Here is a 20,165-nt window from a genome sequence, read left to right as displayed (position 1 = left end):
TGAGATTTCCCACACTGTCTCACAATGTAAATGACATGCTCTAAGCCAACACACAGTTTCTGCACAGTCACACAGTGTGTGTGTGTGTGTGTGTGTGTGTGTGTGTGTGTGTGTGTGTGTGTGTGTGTGTGTGTGTGTGTGTGTGTGTGTGTGTGTGTGCGCGTGTGTGCAACCTGCAACTTAAGCTGCTTTCTCACACCATATAATGGCAGTGTCAAACAGGAAGTGAACAGATAGAGAGATGACTTATAATGTGCAGAGGCAGGGCAGTGAGAGGTTTAATACACTCCCTTGATCAGCATTCAAGTTGAGAGGAAGTGTTCAGGTGTGTGTGACTGTTCACTGCATGGTAAACACATAACCACACATCAGCAGCTCACACACAAACACACTGTGCTCTTCAGCTCTTGTGCACACAAGCTGGTACAAACAAGACGTTAGTTGGGAAAACAAACAGTAAGTAGTGTGTCTGAGGGAAATGTGGTAAGTGTTCTCAGATGCTCTGTGTTTTCAGGACACACACACACACACACACACACACACACACACACACACACACACACACACACACACACACACACACACACACACACACACAGTGTACACAGTTTTCAGTCACACTAAAGATGTTTTTGAACGCACAATGTGACCACTTGTTTACCTATTAACCTATTGACATATTTTACCTTTGCCCAATGTTCTCATAAAAACTGTTCAAACTTGATTTAAAATGGAAAACAAGAAAACCCACTATGATCCACACTGCTATGAATTATTCAAGTTACAGTTTTGAACTTGTTTGCATGTTCTACAACACTTTCAATATTTGCTTTCAAAAATGCAAACAGTTGGTATTTACTCAAGTGCTACTTTACTGCATTACATCTATGGTTTAACAAAATATAGACGGCTCATACAGTTTTACAGACAAAGGCTGTGGTAACTTTATAAAAAGAAACCAATACCTGTATACAGTTGACCTTAATCTATCATATTAATTCTACTTGCATGTAGGTCAAAAATTAGTTTTCCATTGTGGTGTACTTCAACTTGTGTTGATTAAATTGATTAAAACAGCACAAGTGAACAAATGATATAATTCAATATTTACAGGTAACAATCAGGTGTCGACTGACTTTTCTTTAAATTAGCCTAAAAAAGGAGGTAAAATGGCTTAAAATAAACAAACTTAATTAAGCCTACAGTACAAACAACAGGACTGTGTGGAAGCAGATTGGCTGCTGCCTTTTGACCAGAAGATGGCGCTAAGACACTTCTCTGAGGTTTGGTTGGTTGTTTGAACGGAACCTGTTCACTGAAGTTATTACAAGTAACACATAATGATCAAGTGAATTATATAGTTAGATAATAAACACGCACGGGAGTTATTAACGGGCTAAAAAAAAAAAAATCACAATAGAAATCTCTACGCACAATAATATTACAATGAAGCCGCTATATTTGAGTGTGTCTGTGTTTGTATTATTGACTTTATTGTGTTGACTTCTGTCATGGTGATGGGGGCTAATAATAAAGCAAAACCACATAAATGAATAGGGTTTATTACATTACAAATAGATGATTTCCCCTTCTGTGTCAATTGGGATCATCGTGACTCAGAATATGATGAATAAAATAAACACTTACACTTCAGATTAGGAGCTTCGGTGTGGACTGATTGTGAGAAAATTGATATTAACGTTACAATTCATTATGAAACGTCTGTCACCTGAAACCTAACATGACCATGTTAAGTCAGTCAGAGAGAGCTAATAGACCGGAAGTAGGATGCTTTGCCTTCGAAATAATAGTATTATATTAATAATAATATGGCTAATCAATAATAATTATAACAATAACTTGAACTTGTTTTAAAATGTAATTATTTTTTGTGGCAACAATTTCCTTGTTTATCTGAGTATTTTTGGATATATGAGTTTGCATTGGCTACTGCATGTCTGTTCAATAGTTTATGGCTTTTATTTTGAAACATCCCACAGGAAATTCCTTCTGAATGACGTGATCTTGCCGGGTATCACCGGTGTGCTGTGCCTCTCCTCACTTCACCGGTGGAGCAGAGGAGCGCAGCAGCGTTACGCAGAGCATGTAGCCGAAACTCCAGTGGACAGCGCAGCTGAAGTTTGTTGGTTTCTTTTTCTGACACCGCTTAGATCTTTTCTTCGTCCCTCAACTTGTCCCGGAGCTCAATGAGCAGTAGAGAGAAGAGGAGCACTCAGTGATAACACGGGGCACGATGGAGAGCAAGGGATTACTCCGCTGTAAGATCGTGGTGGTCGGGGACACGCAGTGTGGCAAGACGGCTCTCCTCCACGTTTTCGCCAAAGACTCGTACCCAGAGGTAAGAGACCGGGTCTGACCGGGACCAGGACGACGGTCACCGCAGACCGAGTCCCTGAAACCACAGGGCGAGACCAAGTCTCCACCTGGTCTGACATTTACACCGAAACTTTAAACCTTCTCACACCATCAGTTTGGAGCTGACTCACATCCACATTATTCATTTATTTATATGTAGGCTATTTTATTCCTATATTCTTTTCCTTTATGACCACGAGCAGACACGCAAATTAGACCAGATACCCAAATGTTGTGATTTCATAATTCTTTATCATATAACTTTTTCTGGATCTTAATCGTCTATTAGTTTTTTAAAACGTGTTTAATCACAGAAAGACCATTTCAGACTTCACATTTGTTTCCATTCAGCCGTGAAAATAAGAAATAATCTGGGCCGTGCGCGCTTTTGCGCATCAGACTGATGTGTAAACACTGAAGGATCAGTGGTTTGATCACAGCAGCAGCAACGGACTGAGCAACACACTGATTCTCCATCCTTATGGCAACTAAATACTGTCATAACATCATTAAACCACCCAGCTAAAGAAACCAGTTCCTCTTTGCTGACTGAACCTCCTCTTCATCATTTAAATCATAAAAACACAACACACTCAGATATCTGAGGTCATCAAAAATTAATGTTTAAACTTTAAACATTTTGGGACCCAACACGCATCATCCAATGACCGCTGACATTTTAGACATTTTGAAAGGATAAATATTAGAGCATTTTCCATGAATTATACTTTTTTATTTCAAGTACTTTGGTGACAATAGATGTTCATTATATTAACAACAGTCCCTATGCAGCTGATCAGCAGATATTGTTCAGAAATACAAGTATGTTCATCACCCAATAGCATGATGATGATGATGATGATGATGATGATGATGATGATGATGATGGGGTAAAATGTCAAATGGGGTAGTTTTTTTCTTTTCTTCTTCTTCTTCTTCTTCTTCTTCTTCTTCTTCTTCTTCTTCTTCTTCTTCTTCTTCATCAATTGAACCTTCAAACTGCTGAGGATTGAGATTAAATCAAAACTTGTTGACCTAAATTTCTGATCAAAGCTAAGAAATGGCCTCTTCTACTTTCCACACACTTCTCCATGTTCATCACTGCACTTTCATCTGCAACACAGCTATTTGAATTCATTAAGGTTTTTATTTCTATTTCTCCTTTCCCCAAACATCACACTTATCTCCATGTCCCTTCATTGGACTGTTTTTTTTTTTTTTTAATCATGCCAAATTTACACACAAGGTAGCCTACACACACACACACACACACACACACACACACACACACACACACACACACACACACACACACACACACACACACACACACACACACACACACACACACACACACACACAGCCCTGGAGCTCCCATCTAAAATCTAACGTCTCGTTTCAGAATTATGTTCCCACGGTGTTTGAGAATTACACAGCCAGCTTTGAGATCGACAAGCAGCGGATCGAGCTCAACATGTGGGACACCTCAGGTAGGTGCTTGCTTCAACTTCTTTTTTGGATTTGGGTTTCCAGTCCCTGCCTGGTGTGTGGCGAGATGTGATCATGCCAATGTGATTAGAGTGGAGCTGCATCACTGGGCCTGTGAAGTGATTCATGTGACTCCTCGGAGCGTGGGCCCCAAAACAAGAGCAAAGCCCACAGCTGGAGTTGTTGGAACACGGTGCTGGCAGACGCTGAACTTGTCTGTGTCATTATGGCGTTTATATAACTCCACTCCTGTCACCACTCTTACAGTCAGTGTCACACTCGTGGTTCATTTTGAGCAGCCACTCACAGAGTCGTATTGGCTCTGAGAGAGGATCAACAACGTGTCATTCAGCACTCGCCTGCTCCAAGTAGCTGTCACAGCATAATCAACACTTATAAGCCTTCAAAAAAATGTCTTGCATTATGTGAGTTTGGTACAGTCAGAGTTGTCATCGTGAGGGTTTTCCAGTGTTGAAATGAGTTCATTTTGTTGTTTTGAGTTAACAAGTGTTGATCGCAGAGACTTTTTGTGCTGATATGACATTGGTCGTCTGTTAGAAACTATAAAATTAAGCCTAAAACGTGAGTAATGAGTGGAGTTTGTTGTGGCTCCAACGGTCAGATTCTTTCAGTCTCCGGCAGAGAGTTAACTTTCTCCCTTTGTCAGCCTTCAGGCCCTTTCACATTTCATCTCCACATCCACAAACACCACCCGAAAACTTGTTCTCACACAGCAGAGAGGAGGCTCTAATGCGCAGTGTATCTATTAGCCTCCGCCCAGGCAGGCAGACAGACCAGCTAGACGAGCTGGAGATTAAGAGCTGCAGCTGCTGAGGCTGGTATTGCCTGTTGGTTCACAGTGGGTGAGGCCGCTCCACTGTGTTTGAATAACGCCCATTTAAAATGAGAGGTAGTTTCAAACACACACACACACACACACACACACACACACACACACACACACACACACACACACACACACACACACACACACACACACACACACACACACACACACACACACACACACACACACACACACCTTTCTCTCACTGAGGTATGTGGTGTTTAAAAGTTACACCATGGCAAACCTTAAACAGTAATTAACTCCACTGCATGGAAAAGGTCAATGAATCTTTCTTTTTGTCTGTAGCATGTGTCACTCAGTGGTTTATTGTGTCATATTAATACAATATAAACATAGCAGTCATAGCATTCATGGGTGTGAATCTGGGAATTCTTTATGAATAACATTGAAGGTGTTTCTTCAGCACAGTGCTGCTAAAACCTTCTCCATTAATAAATTGAACATGAGTCTATTTCTATCTGAGCATGTGTGCGACTGTGAGACAAAATAGGTATTACTTTTTCATGAGGAATACTTGACAAAGGGTTTTGCAAGGATACACATCAGGCAGAGGAAGTTTGAACAGCCTCACAAGTCGCAACACAAATGTTGAATGTATTAATGGCTCCTTACTTACCCTACTTATGAAGCTAGGATGACTGATACACTCATGTTTATATAACAAGTTGCTATAACTTGTTAGTTTTAGAGGTAAAAAAGTGGCACAAATGTGTTATATTTTTGGATATAAAGACATGAGGCAGTTAGGACACATACTGGAGACCTTATCAGCCTAAAAGTATGAAGGATGAGAAATTACAATAAATAAATAAAATAATTAAATAAAGACTAAACTAGATTTGTGGCTCTGTGCTTGGTGACAGGTAAAACAAAACAAAAAATCTAATGTCACAGTTGCTCAGTTAGCAACACTAGAAAGGTAAAGCTCCTGCACCAGTCCAGTCAGTAGCAGCAGATCCATCCAATCAGTCACACAGCTGGAACCAATCCGGCTTTAGACTGAAGAAGGACCGCCTCCCTAATTAGCATTCAAAAACAGAAATGATAAATCAATGAATAAATGTAGGAATATACGAATGAAATGAAAATAGAAGTCTTGAAATGCATAACTGACTAAAATAAATAAATGAATAAATCTTGAAAAGCAAATCACAATCAAAATGTTTTACTTTGAGATTATTTATGCATCTAATAATCCTCTTCAACATTAACAGATCCTCTTTTTATTTACACTTAAATGTTTTTTTGTCCTTAACTTCAAAGGTAAATGGAGCTAAAGATGTGTTCATGTGATTTGAACATGAACTTACATGAAAAACCAGACTTTCTAAGATCTGTGATCCATGTCTGACTTGAGCTGGTTTCCTCCAGAGTCTGAGTCTCTGAGAGTCAGTAGACGTGTTTGTTGCCTCGCAGCGTCCCCGTGAGCTGTTCCCAGGTCAGTGTCAGGAGGAGACAGGTGCATCAACACCCACATCAGTATCATGGCAGCTCCCTCTGGTGCCGGTGTCCTCGTACTAATGAGTGAGCAGAGGGAGCACGGTTTTCCACTCTGATTATACAAACATGGTTCAGGGAAAATCTCTAACACCCATGAGTTTTAACACCAGAGCTGAGGGCTTTATGTTTTCAGATGGTCTGTCGGACTCGTACGCCTCTTACTTGTGAATGTGATATCTCACCTCGAGGGAGTGTTTTCAAGTTTTGGTGGGCAAAGGTCAAAGATCAAAAGCTTAAGGTCACGGTGACCTTTTGGTTTTTGGCCATAACTCACAGATTTAAAGTGACAACTTGCTATTATGACACAATTTAAAAACAAAGTGATGAAGTGATGACTTTTAATATCCAAACAGTCAAAGGTCAACCTCACTGTGACCAGTATTCAATGTGTTAAGGGGACAATATTTATTACAACCTGGCAGGTTATAGCAGAGGCCTACAGTACAACCATGCCCACACGGAAAGAACCTATAGGTTTGTTAATATATATGGTACATATATGGTGCATATATGCAGCATATGTGCACAGATAAACTGCATATAGGTTTCATATGTATAATTGAAACCTATATGCAGTTTATATGAAAACGGCCAATTTTATGTATGTCACATATATTCAAACCTATAGGTTTTTTCCGTGTGGGTGGGGCCGGTAATTCTATCTATAACTTCTGGGATTAGTTAGATTTGTTTCTTATGCAATCAGAGTTTTGTTTGAGTATGTGTGTGTGCATGTGCAGGCATGCGTAAGAGACAGCCTGGCAAATGTTTGTAAGCATTCAATTTGTCTGTGTGCATGGCCTGCCACTGTGTGTGTGTGTGCATGTGTGTGTGTGTCAGCAGGTGAAGCGAAGCCACTGGGAGCGAGGCCGTGACCGAAACTCAGACATCAATCGAGTATCATAGATCTGTTGTGTTGTCGGTTTAGTTTTGGGTGTTTTAACAAGCTACTGTCAGCACCGATGTTCCATTAAATGTCAGATCTGGACTCCTGATATCGTGCTAATAAATTGCTTTTGAATTGCTTTAAAGAAAAGATTTGCTGCGAGTGGCTTCGGAGAATCAAAGGAATATACAAGATAAAGGAGCAGAAGCTCTTACAGATTTGAAGATATGAGACCTGTGTGGATGACAGAGGAAGATATAAGATTAGACAAAGGGCTTGATCAGAAAAGCAGGAGCAGGATGAGAGTTGCACAGAGGAGAGAGAGTTCGGCAAGGTGCCAGGACCAGCCTCCAGCCTGCAGCTACCGCTCATTGTGCAGGAACAAACAGTGGATTTAATTAATCAGGCACTTGCTGTGTGACCAAACACTTGCCCCCTGTCTTCCTCATTCTTCATCTGGCCGCACCACCCACCGCCTCTTCAGCCTCCTGCCTCCTTCCTTTACATCCAAACACGTTTGTTTCCAGACCTCCTGCCTCGGAGGTTAAACTCTACCCCTGCGTTTTTCTTCCTTCCTGCCACAGCGAATTCCTCCTTCAGTCTGTTCTGTGTGCATCTCTGTTATCCCTCATTCTTCTCTAAATCTCTCTGCCATCTTTTTCTCTTTCCTTTGCTGTCTCTCATGCACTGCTGTAGGTGGCACTGATCCCGAGATTAAGATCAGAACAGCGTGACTCGTGCTGAGATTTGAAGTTCGTTCTTGGCCTTGGAATCAGCGGTTAACAAACCAGCTGCTCTTCAAGGTCGATTTAGAAGCCGCTCGTGTCTGTTTTTATTTTCTTTTTCTTATTTTATTTGATTGATCTTATCACATTATCGTCTCCAGCAGATAGCCTAGTGTCTGTATCAGAAAAGTCAAGTGAAAGTCAAGTTCAAGAGCATTACTGTGGCTTTGCTGGTCTTCCACTGTGACGAGGGGTTAAATGCTACACGGCCGGAATAACAGACTAGGAGGCAAAAAAAGAAGCTTTGAGTCTTTATTTCCCTGCTGGAAATCAAAGTGCCTTAGCCTGATAATCAGACTAAATTTCCCTTTTGTATTCATGCTAGCTGTCAGCAGCAAGTGACATATCCATCCCACAGAGCCTCATTGCCAGTCAGCACAGGGAGGGACAGATATATGCTGATTTTAAAGTTGTTATTTTTGTAAATTGACTTGCAACAACCTGTCTAGTTGCATCAATCTCATCCATGCACCCATTTGCTTTTTATTGGCTCTGGCTCAGGAATATAATGTCCCTTTTTTACAAATCTGTGGGGTTTTTTTAGGAGTAAATGAGTTCACTGCCATTGAACTGCAGTGAATTAGGGGCAAAGTAAATCTACAGTACATTATTATTTGGAGGGGGAGTCAAGTTTAACTTTGTGACCATTGACAACAGCAAACAGTAACGTCAAATTTGATCAAAGAGCTGTAACTTCAGGTCATCGTTGTGTTGCATCTTGAATTTTCATTCAAGTGTTCGCAATTAAGTGTTTAAAACCTATTTTCCTGTTAGCAACTGAGCTAACTAGCTTGTTAGTCCTCAGCTAGCAGGCTCACAAGAATAAGAATAAAACAAAAACGATTAAAGACTTTAGAGCCAAACATTTCACGATGTCTTGCAGATAATTTCACTGTGCCACCTTCTGCCACTATTTCTGCTCAAAACAAATAACTCAGGTACTAATAATAAGTAATGAGCTTTTTATTAGCGTTTTTTTGTCCCTAACAGGAGTAGTGTCAGTTTTTCTTAAGCACAAGGGTTAAGCTGCAACTGACTGCAGAGACATCAACTCAAAGCAACTGTTCGATCAGATCACCATAAAACAAAAAAAAACAATTAGACTCATAACCGGAAGCATTGCTGATACTGATTACACAGCGGTCGTGCAGTGAGGAGCTGTTGCTTCTGCAAAAAGGACCCAGGTCTTTAAATCTGATCCCAGCCAACCTCATGTGCTATAACACAGTTTTCATTTCTTTGATTTTCCCTTCTCTGCACTTTTTCTTCTTCCCCTTCTTTAATTTCATCTATTTCAAATATCCAGTCCGGCTGCCAACTTCCCACCAGTCTATTTCTTTCAAGGTCACGAGTCCCACTGTATTGGGGCAGTGCCCTCTCAGCACTCTTGCACTTGATTAGCTTACCCTGCGTTTTCTTTGTCCGTCTCTCTATCTGTCTTTATGTCTTGCCTTTTACTTCTCTCTCAATCTTTTTCTCATTTCCTCCGAAGCTCCCGTCCTCTTCCTCTCCACTCCATGCATCCTGGCACTTCAGACACCACATATGGCTCACTCTAATCCGTCTTTATGTGCTGTGACAAAAACAGAAAACTTGGTTGTTTGGGGACGATTCCGCCGTTGATTGATGTGTCTCGGGCCTCGTCGTCCTGCAGCGTAGCAACAGATGATCATAATGCGGCGGGTGTGAGGTTCAGTTGGACATCTGTGTGCCACTGGCTGTGTGAGGTCCGTCATCAGCCAGCGTGATTTCATCTTTATTTCTTTCCTCTTGCATTGATTCCCCTTTAATGACTGTGTATTAAGAGTAAGAGATGCTCTGACTTTGGCCTGAAGGAATTCACTCTTCACAAGCATCTGTGTTAAGCAATTATCAACCAATTTGCCAATGTGAGGATTAAAAAGGTCATAAATTACATTAATATACAGACTCGAGGGGTGACCTTTATATTCTTAATTATTTTGTGCTGCCTTTGAGTGTGCACTGAAATCAGGTCTTTCTAGAAATGATAGGCTGCACCATTAAACATCTATCAAGGTGGTGGAGCAGTTTGCTTTTTCAGCAAAGTACAAGAGGAAAAGGATTGAGTCTATGTACACATGAATGCTAATGTTGCTCTGTCTGTCTGCCTGTTGCGTAAACTGGCAGCTGTTTGCCATGTGATGTTTGTCACGTCAACTCCAGGTTGTTATATGTCTGTGTTGTGTTTCTGCTGCTGCCAAGAACAAACAAAAATCTGTTCTTGCGGGTTTAAAAAAAACAACTTCAATTCACTTCAATGATTTTGGCAATGTAATTCTTTTTTTTCTTCTTTTTAAAAAAAAACAACAACTTTGATCACCCAGTGACTAATTATGCTGAATAATTAGCAACTTCTTCACAACAGGGTTGTAAATTGGGGTTTGAAGTTTTATTTTCACTTATCTTTGTTGGACTCGTTAAGAACCGACGCAAAGAAAATTTAATTTCGGGTTGACTTTTGAGTTTATTTTGCTGTGCAGCTGGCTGGTGACAAAAAAAAAACAGTTTCATGCCTGCAGGATACCAACAGGCATTCAAAAGATGCCAGTTTCACAGCTGGGAATGTGAAAGTGTGAGGTAAGACGTGATCAAACAACTGGCTCAACCTGCAGTGTCACACCTTAAAACAGTGAGGCACTTGAACACTCTGTCCTCCGGGCACTTTCCTGTTCAGTAGCAGGAAACCGGAATTTTCTGTGATACTTCCTCCAGGGCCAGAGGAGTCAATAAGGACATGTACCGACATGTTTCTCAACACGTACTATAACACATGCTGCGACTGTCACATACTGTCCAAACATCGCTGGCACTGTTTGCTCCATAAAGCTCCTGTTGCATCCCTCCATCCCTCCATCCCTCCATCCCTCCATCCATCTATCCATCCATCCCAGGTCGATGGAGTCTGTGGCACAGATTGCCTTAACAATCCATCATTCATTCATGAGCAGCTTTTATGAGCCCAGTTCCATGCTGGGTCCTTGAAAGCATCACTAAGACGAGCCCTGACCGAGCAGCTGTGTGTGTGTGAGTGGCACCTGGCTCCATGACAGGAGCCAGCACAGAAAATGGCTCGTTGTGTTGAAGCGTTTCAGAAGGCTTTTGGGATGGAGGGGCAGAGAGCTGGGAACTGGGTCTTAAGTCCAAGTGCTGTGTGTGTGTGTGTGTAGTGCGTAAGAGCGTAGTGCATGAGTAAGTGGCCTCAGAGAGCGGAGGAGTGGGAAAATGTATAAATAGAGACGTTGGAGAGACAGAGGGATATAGTGTCAGAGTGAAGTGTGTTTTAAGTGCTGGTGTATAGGACGAGGGAGCAGACTGAGTGAGGACTGGAATCAGTGTCAGTAGGTTTTGCGTCTGTGCTCAAGTCAATCTGGTCTGATTCTCCTGTGCTCATGCAGCCCATTAGAAGACCAAGGGTACATTGAAAATCAATGGCCTAGATGTGTCTCCAGTCCTGCTCCCAGGAGACACGCTCGGCCTGTCTCAGCACTGGTGCATGTGTAACTGAGCAGTCTGTCTAGAACAGACAAGTCAGGATGAAGAAGCACACACAATAACTTTCACTTTTAAATACAACTTTTTGCACCAGACTCTTTCACAATACAACAAAAGAGACCTTTTTAGATATGTTTTTTTTGTCTCAGTGCTCACTGGTGCCTGCATTTAAAAAAAAACAAATTTAGTAAGTCAGTCGCTCTCTGAGCATCTTCAGCTTCAATTACATCCAAAAATGTTGTTTAAGAGAGGAACTCTCATGTTTTGTTTTATTTTACCGGTAATATTAAGCAGATCAAATCGACTTGATATGCTCTACAAAACATTACACATAAACATGTTTAAACAGTGAAACTGCTAACATTGGTGAATTTTTTTTTACAGGATGACAAAAACTGACATTTTTAATCAGACCGTGCAGCTACACAAAGGATCAGTCATTTGTCACTTTTTAGACGATGGTTTCAGAGCCACAGTAGCTGAGTTGTTACAAAACTTGAGTGGAGAAAGGTAATTAGATTTTGTTGTGCACACAGACACACAGATACACACACACACACACACACACACACAGAGGGCACTCCTGGAGTCTATCCATCCACTTAAGGGCCCGTCTGTCCTTTATCTATAATGCAGACGCAGCGATGACCACTCTGTTCACAGCTATTAGCTACTGGGAGACTGGCTGAGTGACCTTACTTCTATAGTAATACAAACACTACAGTGAGCCCTGGGTTTATGTTGCTTTATTTCTGTTTTGATAAGTGACTTAAATACATTATAATCACTAATCCATGTCACTGCAGGAAGCAGATCAATAATGACTCACAACAGTCGACCAGGTGATGGAAACGCTGAGCAGAGAAATCTAATAAATTGCAAATCGATCCATTATACAGTCAGATCAGATGAACTCGAGCACTTCATCACTGCCAGGTCTTGTCATGCTCTAATTTACTCATTTATTTTATAAAAACTTGTGATTAAAATGTGTTTGCAATGAAATAGTAAATAAGTTCATTATCGATTAATATGTTATTTATTTTGTTGATTACTTCCAATTATTTGTTTTTTCCACCACAGTTTCTTTAAGCCTTATGTGATGTCATAGAGGATGAGAACAGTCCAAAAGCCAAACACTTCCTGTCCATTGATTAAAGCAGAAGTAAGCGATCCAGTCGTTTTGGCTAACTTCTTGTCAGCAGATGGAGTTAGCAGTCCCCGCCCTCGTCCCTACGTCACCACATTCACGCACATCCCTTGGCTGCACACAGAGAGGACCGCCCCTTTATGCCGTTGTCTCTTCTCATTGGATAAAGGTTGTAGGATACAAGGAAAGTTTTTGTGACTGACAGACCCGTGTTTCAGACCAAACACTCTGTAGAGGGTATGCGTTTACGTCACGTTGCCCTCGGCGTAAGTGATGCTGTCGGAAGATAGAACTATTTAAGACTTATATTAACACAAACATTCCGCTTGCTTCTGCTTTAACTGACAAATCCCGACTTCAGTGTGTTTGTTCCAACTAAACAACATGTGTGGATCAGAGGTTCTTATATTTTCCTCTGGTTTTGTACACACACTCTCTGGGCTGCACACACACACACACACTGCTCCAAACTTTACAGCACATAAAATCACACCAGGAGCTGGCAGTTTTAATGTGAGGGGGTGGGAGGTGGGGGATGGGGGGTGGGGGGATGCCCAGATGCCATTCGGTTCCCTCTGTCATCAATTTGAAGGAATCCTGCAGGATTTTAGACCCAACTGTGCTGGCTGGCAGCTCTTCCCCTCTGTGCCCACTGAGTTGGAAATATGGCAGAACATCATATACAACCTCTGACTGAAATCCAGCCTGATATTCTGTTTATACGTTAAACACTCTGGCCAGATTTGAGTAATGTGATTAGGAGGATCAAGCAGTTTAGTAAATAAGTAATCTGAAGGACACAAGCTTCATTTATGCACATGTTAAATAGTACAGCACACATCTGCAACGTGTGCATGTGTGTGTGCGTGGTATGGAAAATAAAAATATGCAGTGTAGTCACATTGTTGACAGGCACATTGATTTGATTGACAGCATCAGCTTCACTCAATCCTCCACGCTGCTTTTCAGGCCATTGTTTCCTATTCAAGAATAAATCTGTGCATAACAACCAGCAGTTTACCCCAGTTACTCCAGCCCCATGATTCATACAGTAGCCTATTTACTACATCTAAAATGGATTATTATTCTGGATGGCTTGCATAGTTTAATTTCACTATAGAGTTGAATTAAATTAAGCACTTATCCTCTCCAGAACTATGAGCGTGTGTCTGTATAATTGACTGTGGTAACATTTCAAATTAAGTGATACTCATCGGGTAGTTGAACATATCATAATCACATTGTAAAACATACTGCTGTAATGCGTATTATCTTATTAATTAAAAAAAAAAAAAAAAAAATTCCAAGGTCAACAATGACCACTTAACAGTAGTGAGGGTGAGGGAAATGATACATCTAGAAATGTAGTCTCAAGCTCTAAAAAGACTGGATCCTTCACTTCCCACAATGCAACTGAGTTGTATATTTTGTCAGTCACCTCCAAACTCAGTCCTGTATAATCCTGATGATATTCTTGAGTGATGAGTTGTTTCCTCAGACTTGACAAAGCTCACTCAGCCACAGGTCACTCTCCATAACAAATCAACTCATCACTGTGTAGATCCGATGGTGTGTCTCTTCAAGTCTCAGCTTTTAGGCCCACTGATACATTACTCATTACGATATCTGTTATGTTATGATCTAATATTTCTAGCTCAATGGATGACTTGTTTTAATCACAAACTAAATTGGAAAAACAAAAACATATCAGGGTTAACACCTTCATTATGAAACTGAGTACAAATTTTAAAATGCAATTCAGTTCAGACAGAAAAACAAGCCGAGCAGAACATGGTCTACTCTGCAGGGAGTCTCAGAGGGTTTGTGCATGTTCGCTGAGTGATTAGCCACAATGAGCGAGTGTGTGTGTGTGTGTGCTTGTATATGTGTGTGTGTGTGTGTGTGTGTGTGTGTGTGTGTGTGTGTGTGTGTGTGTGTGTGTGTGTGTGGACATTACTGTATGATAATCATCTAAAAGTACGGGCTGATTTCTCTTCTGTTATTTACTAAACAGCCACATTGTTCTACCACTTCCCCCAGCAGGAGTGTGCAGCAGTAATGCTCAGTCTCGGTGGGTGGCATTATTTATATGTTCAGGTAGTGGAAGAAAAATACATTAATCAATAGCATTAAATTGCTCTGCCGGGTCCTCTCTGGACGGAATTCAGGAAGCCAAACCTGCATGAAAACTTTAAAAAGGCACTATTTCTTCAGAAGGGCGTAACTGGGACAAACAGGATTTTAATATTAATGAACATTACTTTGCAGTGACAGAAGCTGGCTCACAAAAATGCCATAATAGAGGATTAATACTGATTTCCTGTGCAAACATCCCAGGGTGTGTGTGTGTGTGTGTGTGTGTGTGTGTGTGTGTGTGTGTGTGTGTGTGTGTGTGTGTGTGTGTTTCTCCTGAATCATTTTGAAAGACACGTCACGCTGTCTCCTCTCAGTCACCTTTCAGCTTTGAGGTTGAGAAATCTGAGACAGAATGAGGGGAAATGAGATATTTCCAGAGCATAAAAACATCACTAACAAGATTTACCATATTTAATACTGAATATGACTCCTATTTTCTTTTCATAATTAAGAAAACCTGCCCAATGGGGCTCATTAAAGGTTAATCATCAAGACAAATCATAAGAAAAAAGAAATTCTGTACCTCTAAGCTGAACTTGCAATGAAGTCTAGAATATAAAGATGAAGTTGGGACAAAGCTGAAAACATGAGTGGAAAATATAACAACTGTGGAGGCTTTGATATCGAGTGCAGTGAAATGGGTGAATTACGAAGAGACATTTGTTATGTTGATGTTATTTGTGATTAATTTGTGTTGTGAGTTTATATCTATTTATTTATATTTTAATTTCCATTAATATCTCCTTACATTATGATACTTTCAGCTCAAAATCATGGCGATGACATTCATTATTAGATTTCCTTTTCAGAAAAGCAGCATTCCATTATTTCAACATAATGGGTATCATCATGTATCATGTAGGAGATCATGTAGGATCCACGGTGACCTCAAGGTGGGAAAGTCGCCTCTCTGGAGCCATTGTTTGGTTTGTCTGTTCTGGGCCGGTGTGGAAACATGGTGGGCTCCATGGAAACGGAACCTCTCCCTCATCACAGATATGAGGGGCGCACTCCAAGATCAAGAACAGAAGGATTCTTAGTTTCAGATACACTTGAAGACATAATTATGAATATTATAAAAGAGCTCCCTGAATGTGAACTCCTGCACATTTACATTTTCAAAGCTATTTACAAATTTGGCCTCATGAGTTACAGTAATGTAAACTTGGTGTGGCCACTCAGACATGATGTGAGTCTTTCAGGGAGGAGTAAACCTCCTCCAGAATAAAAGCCAGAGAACAACAGTCAGAGGACAAGCCTGGTAGTGTGCTTTTAAGCACATCACCAGTAGATGTTTACACATGTTGACAAGGGGGCGTGGACAGAAAGTTTACCTCAGAACAAGTTTACCTCCGTGTTGTTTGCAAGCGAACAGAAAAAAAGGGTACGCAACTTTTTGTGAACATCAAACATCAAAAGCAGGACGGCTCCATGTGGACTGGCAGCGTGTTGTTTCTGCCTCCCAGGCTGTTGTGTGTCACCGTGCCAAGCGTTGTACAGCAACCGCACATCCAAAAACTTTCGACGTTTCCTTGGCAACATTTAAACAAAACTTAAAAATAAACCCGTGCACAATTAGTTTTGGAGCTTGTAAATTTATAAACACGTGCCAGACAAATATTCAATTATATATAACCGGTGCAACAGTGACGTGAACGAGCTGTAACCGTTTTAAATGACACTGGTGTTCTCCTGTGAGAGCGGCTAAATACATGCAGCACTGCAGCAGCAGAGTGTCTTTAAGAGTTTGTGCTGGATCAGAGGGTTTTAGACAGAGACAGATGGGCTTGAAGTTTCTTTGTGGTGCTGCTACAACAGCAGGAATTCTCCCACGAGGGGCATCAAACTACAGGTCCCAGAGAGGGTCAAAAAAAGCTCAAAGATCAATACGCATTAGCTGCTGCTCCAGCACTGAACATGGATTAGTTGACATGGAGGAACCTTGAGGCTCAGAGTCGTGCATGTGTCACTGTGAATTTGTGTTTTTTTGTTTTGTTTTGTTTTGTTTTTTATGAAAAGTCAAGTAAGCACCAAGATTATTCCAATAGCAGTTCTATGAGGAATAGTGAAGCGGAATTAATTTTCTAAGCATGACTGACCTGATTCTCTACATCTGAAGTATGTTTTAATTAGCAGGAATATGAAATGATCATTACTGTAACCTCAGACTTTTTTAGTCCTGACTTTCTGTCGGCATCAAACCTCTGGTTGAGGATCACCACTTTCTGCAGAGCACTGACGTTTAGGAAACTATTCTCCACGCATGCATAATCACAATTAGACAAGGATTGATTGCTCATGTCTGTGTATTTCTGGGGATAAAATATTGAATTGGTGGTTGATGAGCTTATCTTAGCATGACGACTGAAAGCAGGGGGACACGGCTTAAGTTCAAGAAAACGCTGCACATGGCTCTTGATGCTGTAGGAAATTGTCACAGCAGATAACTCACTGTTGGACCACCAAACTAAGAGTGCGGGATTCATTACAGAAGTAGGGGGCCACAAAGTGCACGCCACCCATATTGAGCAATAACTGTATTACATTATGTTCTAGAGTACATGGAGCTCTGTGTGAAGCTCTCGTGACATGATGCCTACGTCTGCAGGCTGTCACCACCAGCGGCTGCTTGCAAGATTGTGAGTTTGATAAGCAACATGATGGCGAACAGGGCTTTAGATACTCAGCTGAACATGAGGGAGGCTCAGAGATGGTTTGAGGACATATCTACAACTAAAACTCACAAATGTCTGCAAACATGACATCACCGCCAGCAGCTTGCAGATACAGATGAATCACGTTATCTGAGGGCTAAAGCATCAAATCATGCTATTGTGAAATCATTGCAATCCGTCTATTGTATTAATCTTGCTGCACCACTTAAGCTATTGCTGACTTCATATCATCAGTTTCAGTCAAAATCTTGTTCAATAGAATGAAGTCACTCTACAAGCTGTAATTTCAGAATGACTACCTGGCATACTTTACTCAATTGGCAGATTCTTCTATCCAAAGCAAATGAATGAAAAGTGAGGGAAACACTATACTGTAGCTTCACTGCAGTAGGAGACCTTAGTGTAAGTATAGAAGTAAGTACCACATCTATTCAATAGGTATGAGGAGCTCAGGTAAAGAGGTGAAACCAAAGTGCACAGTAGTGGTAGGTAGGCATTTAAGGTGTCAGAGATGTTAGAAGCTTTGCTAAACCTTCCTCTCGGCCATGTGCATTTGTTTACAATGAAGCCGATGAGAAATCAATCAATAGAGCGGTACATAACATTATATATCATATACGATGTTACAATATGTTTATTTGTGTAGCTTAATCTGTCAAACCCACAAGGGAGGAGAAATAGAGGCCGGCCCAAAAATACCTGGCAGAGAGATCTCCAGGCTGACACCAAAAAAATGGGATACAACTGGTCGCAGATCAAAAAGAAAGCCAGTGACCGAGCGCTCCGGAGGTCCCTTGTCAATGGCCTATACCCCAGCAAGGGGTGTCAGGCGTAAAGTAAAAAAGTAATCTGTCATAAACAAGAGATTACAGGTTACAGGGCACCGGTCTTGCAAAGTTGGTTTTCAGCTAAGAGACACAATAAGTGGCTTCTCTGAGTTACAGGGGGTCTCGGCGTAGCAGTGCATGTCCATATAACGGTTGCAAATGGATACCACTTTTCTTCGTAACAAAAAGACACACCAAAAAACATCCAAATACCTCCATGCTGCTCGTATGTAATGTCCGTCTTGTATTGAAGCCCCGAAATGCGAAATTGTTCCGAAAAAAATTTAATAAGTCTATATTTCAAGCTTGTTTGTAGTGGAAGCTTCTCTTCCTGGTTCGTCCAATTTGGACGGACCAGGGTCTGTCCTCTTTCTGGTCCGTCCAACTTCTGGTCCCCAGTCGACATGAGGGTGAGTAGATAATGAGTGCAATTTGAATTTTGGGTGAACTATCCCTTTAAGCCATTTATTACACCATCACAATTACTCCAAAGCTGTTTAAGGTCAAATAAAATGAGCATAGTTAAGCAACAAATCCTGCATAGTTCCTCTTTAATGACTTGGATTTGATTTGGGCGGCCACAGGTAGCCAGTGTAGGTTGATCTGTCTACCTGTGGCTGCCCAAATCAAATCCAAGTCACTAACACTTGTCTTCAGAGTGACCTCTGGATCTGCAGTCTGTACTCAGACTGATCAAAGACCAGAAGGGCCACGGCGTCCTGGACCAGCTGTGAGGGCTGAAGCCAGCCAGAGGGCGAAGCGCTAGCCGAGGTGTGAGAAAACCACAGCCTGTGGCAAGAGCTGCTCATGCACCTTAACCTGCTGTAATCCTTCATTTCCTTCTTGTGTAACAGGGCTTCTTTTGTCAAACACAGCGGTAACATGTGTCCTGAGTCACTGCTCTGCAGAATCCCACTGACAGATCTACAAAACAAATGTACTGACGTGAAACAGGGAGTAGGCTTTGAAATGCGTTCCGCCTGAATGAGTTTCTCATGCTCATGTAGCGAGACGTCTCAGCGGTGAACTGAGTCACACAGCCTTACGTCCATCAGTCCCACCCTTCTTCCTTTGTATAGGCTATTTTAAAAAACAAGGAACAACATGTTCATTAGTCAGTTTCACAGATACTGGAAATCAGATATTTAAATTCTTGTGAGTCGATGGCCGGTGTTTTCCCAAATGTATAATATACAGAGTGACTTCAGTTGTGTTTCTGGCCACCTGATGAATGTAGCCTACGTCTTAATATTGACTTTTAGCTTTGTTTTGGTCTCCATTAACTCAGCTGCTACATGCTCCACAGTGTTCCTCATACAGTATAGTTTGTGTGCAGCCTGGTGCTGGGCAGGTAATAAACAGAGGGTTTAGAGACTCGTTATTGTAAACAGCTGCTTCCTGCAGCCCAAAACACAGATGAGCACAGTGAGAGTGAAGCAAAACAGTAATATGCTGCTTTAACCACAGTCTTCTAACAAACACAAAGACACAACAACCCTACTCCACAAAATACACTATTGTGTTTATTTCTCTTTTAGGAAACATTTCTGACATCTATACAACCTCCTGCATGTTGTCAGGATAGTTGATGACACAACCCAAAAGCCCTTTGACACCTTCATCTAATGAGTGTTTTATTCAAAGCTGGCTTTGGCAGGTATCTGTTTTTTAACCCACCGAGGAGGAGGAGGAGGAGGAGGAGGAGGAGGAGGAGGAGGACGTTAATCTCATGAGGGTCTTGGTACTTGTTTATTCTGGCAGAGTGAACAGAGGGGGACTTGGCAAAGCAATAAACAATTACAGTACTAAAGAAATACCAAGTAACTGAATACACCAGAGAGAAGCAGTCTCCTGAGCTTGATAGACACTCTCCTGAATAAACAGATCACATTGTGTGTTTTTTTTCCTGTGAGGCTAAGACAAAGCCACGGTCCCACACAGCTCGGTTAGTTAGCACACAC

At 41.3% G+C, this 20,165-nt stretch overlaps 1 protein-coding gene across 1 annotated transcript in view; it reads left to right on the top strand.

Moving 5' to 3' along the window:
* Positions 1–2,079: 2,079 nt before the first annotated feature.
* LOC311002368 (rho-related GTP-binding protein RhoN-like) overlaps positions 2,080–20,165 on the top strand; it is a gene marked incomplete at its 3' end in the record, with an annotated part of 29,197 nt that continues 11,111 nt past the window's right edge. The window contains exons 1-2 of the mRNA XM_083993718.1: positions 2,080–2,359; positions 3,779–3,866. Coding sequence (XP_083849844.1) covers positions 2,255–2,359; positions 3,779–3,866 — 193 coding nt within the window. The 5' untranslated portion in view covers positions 2,080–2,254. The remainder of the gene's footprint in view (positions 2,360–3,778; positions 3,867–20,165) is intronic.

Source organism: Trachurus trachurus (genome assembly GCF_905171665.1).
Source record: "Trachurus trachurus genome assembly, chromosome: 19".
NCBI classification, from domain to species: Eukaryota; Metazoa; Chordata; class Actinopteri; order Carangiformes; family Carangidae; genus Trachurus; species Trachurus trachurus.
Note: the sequence above shows the minus strand (reverse complement) of the source record. Positions and strands in the feature narration are given on the sequence as shown.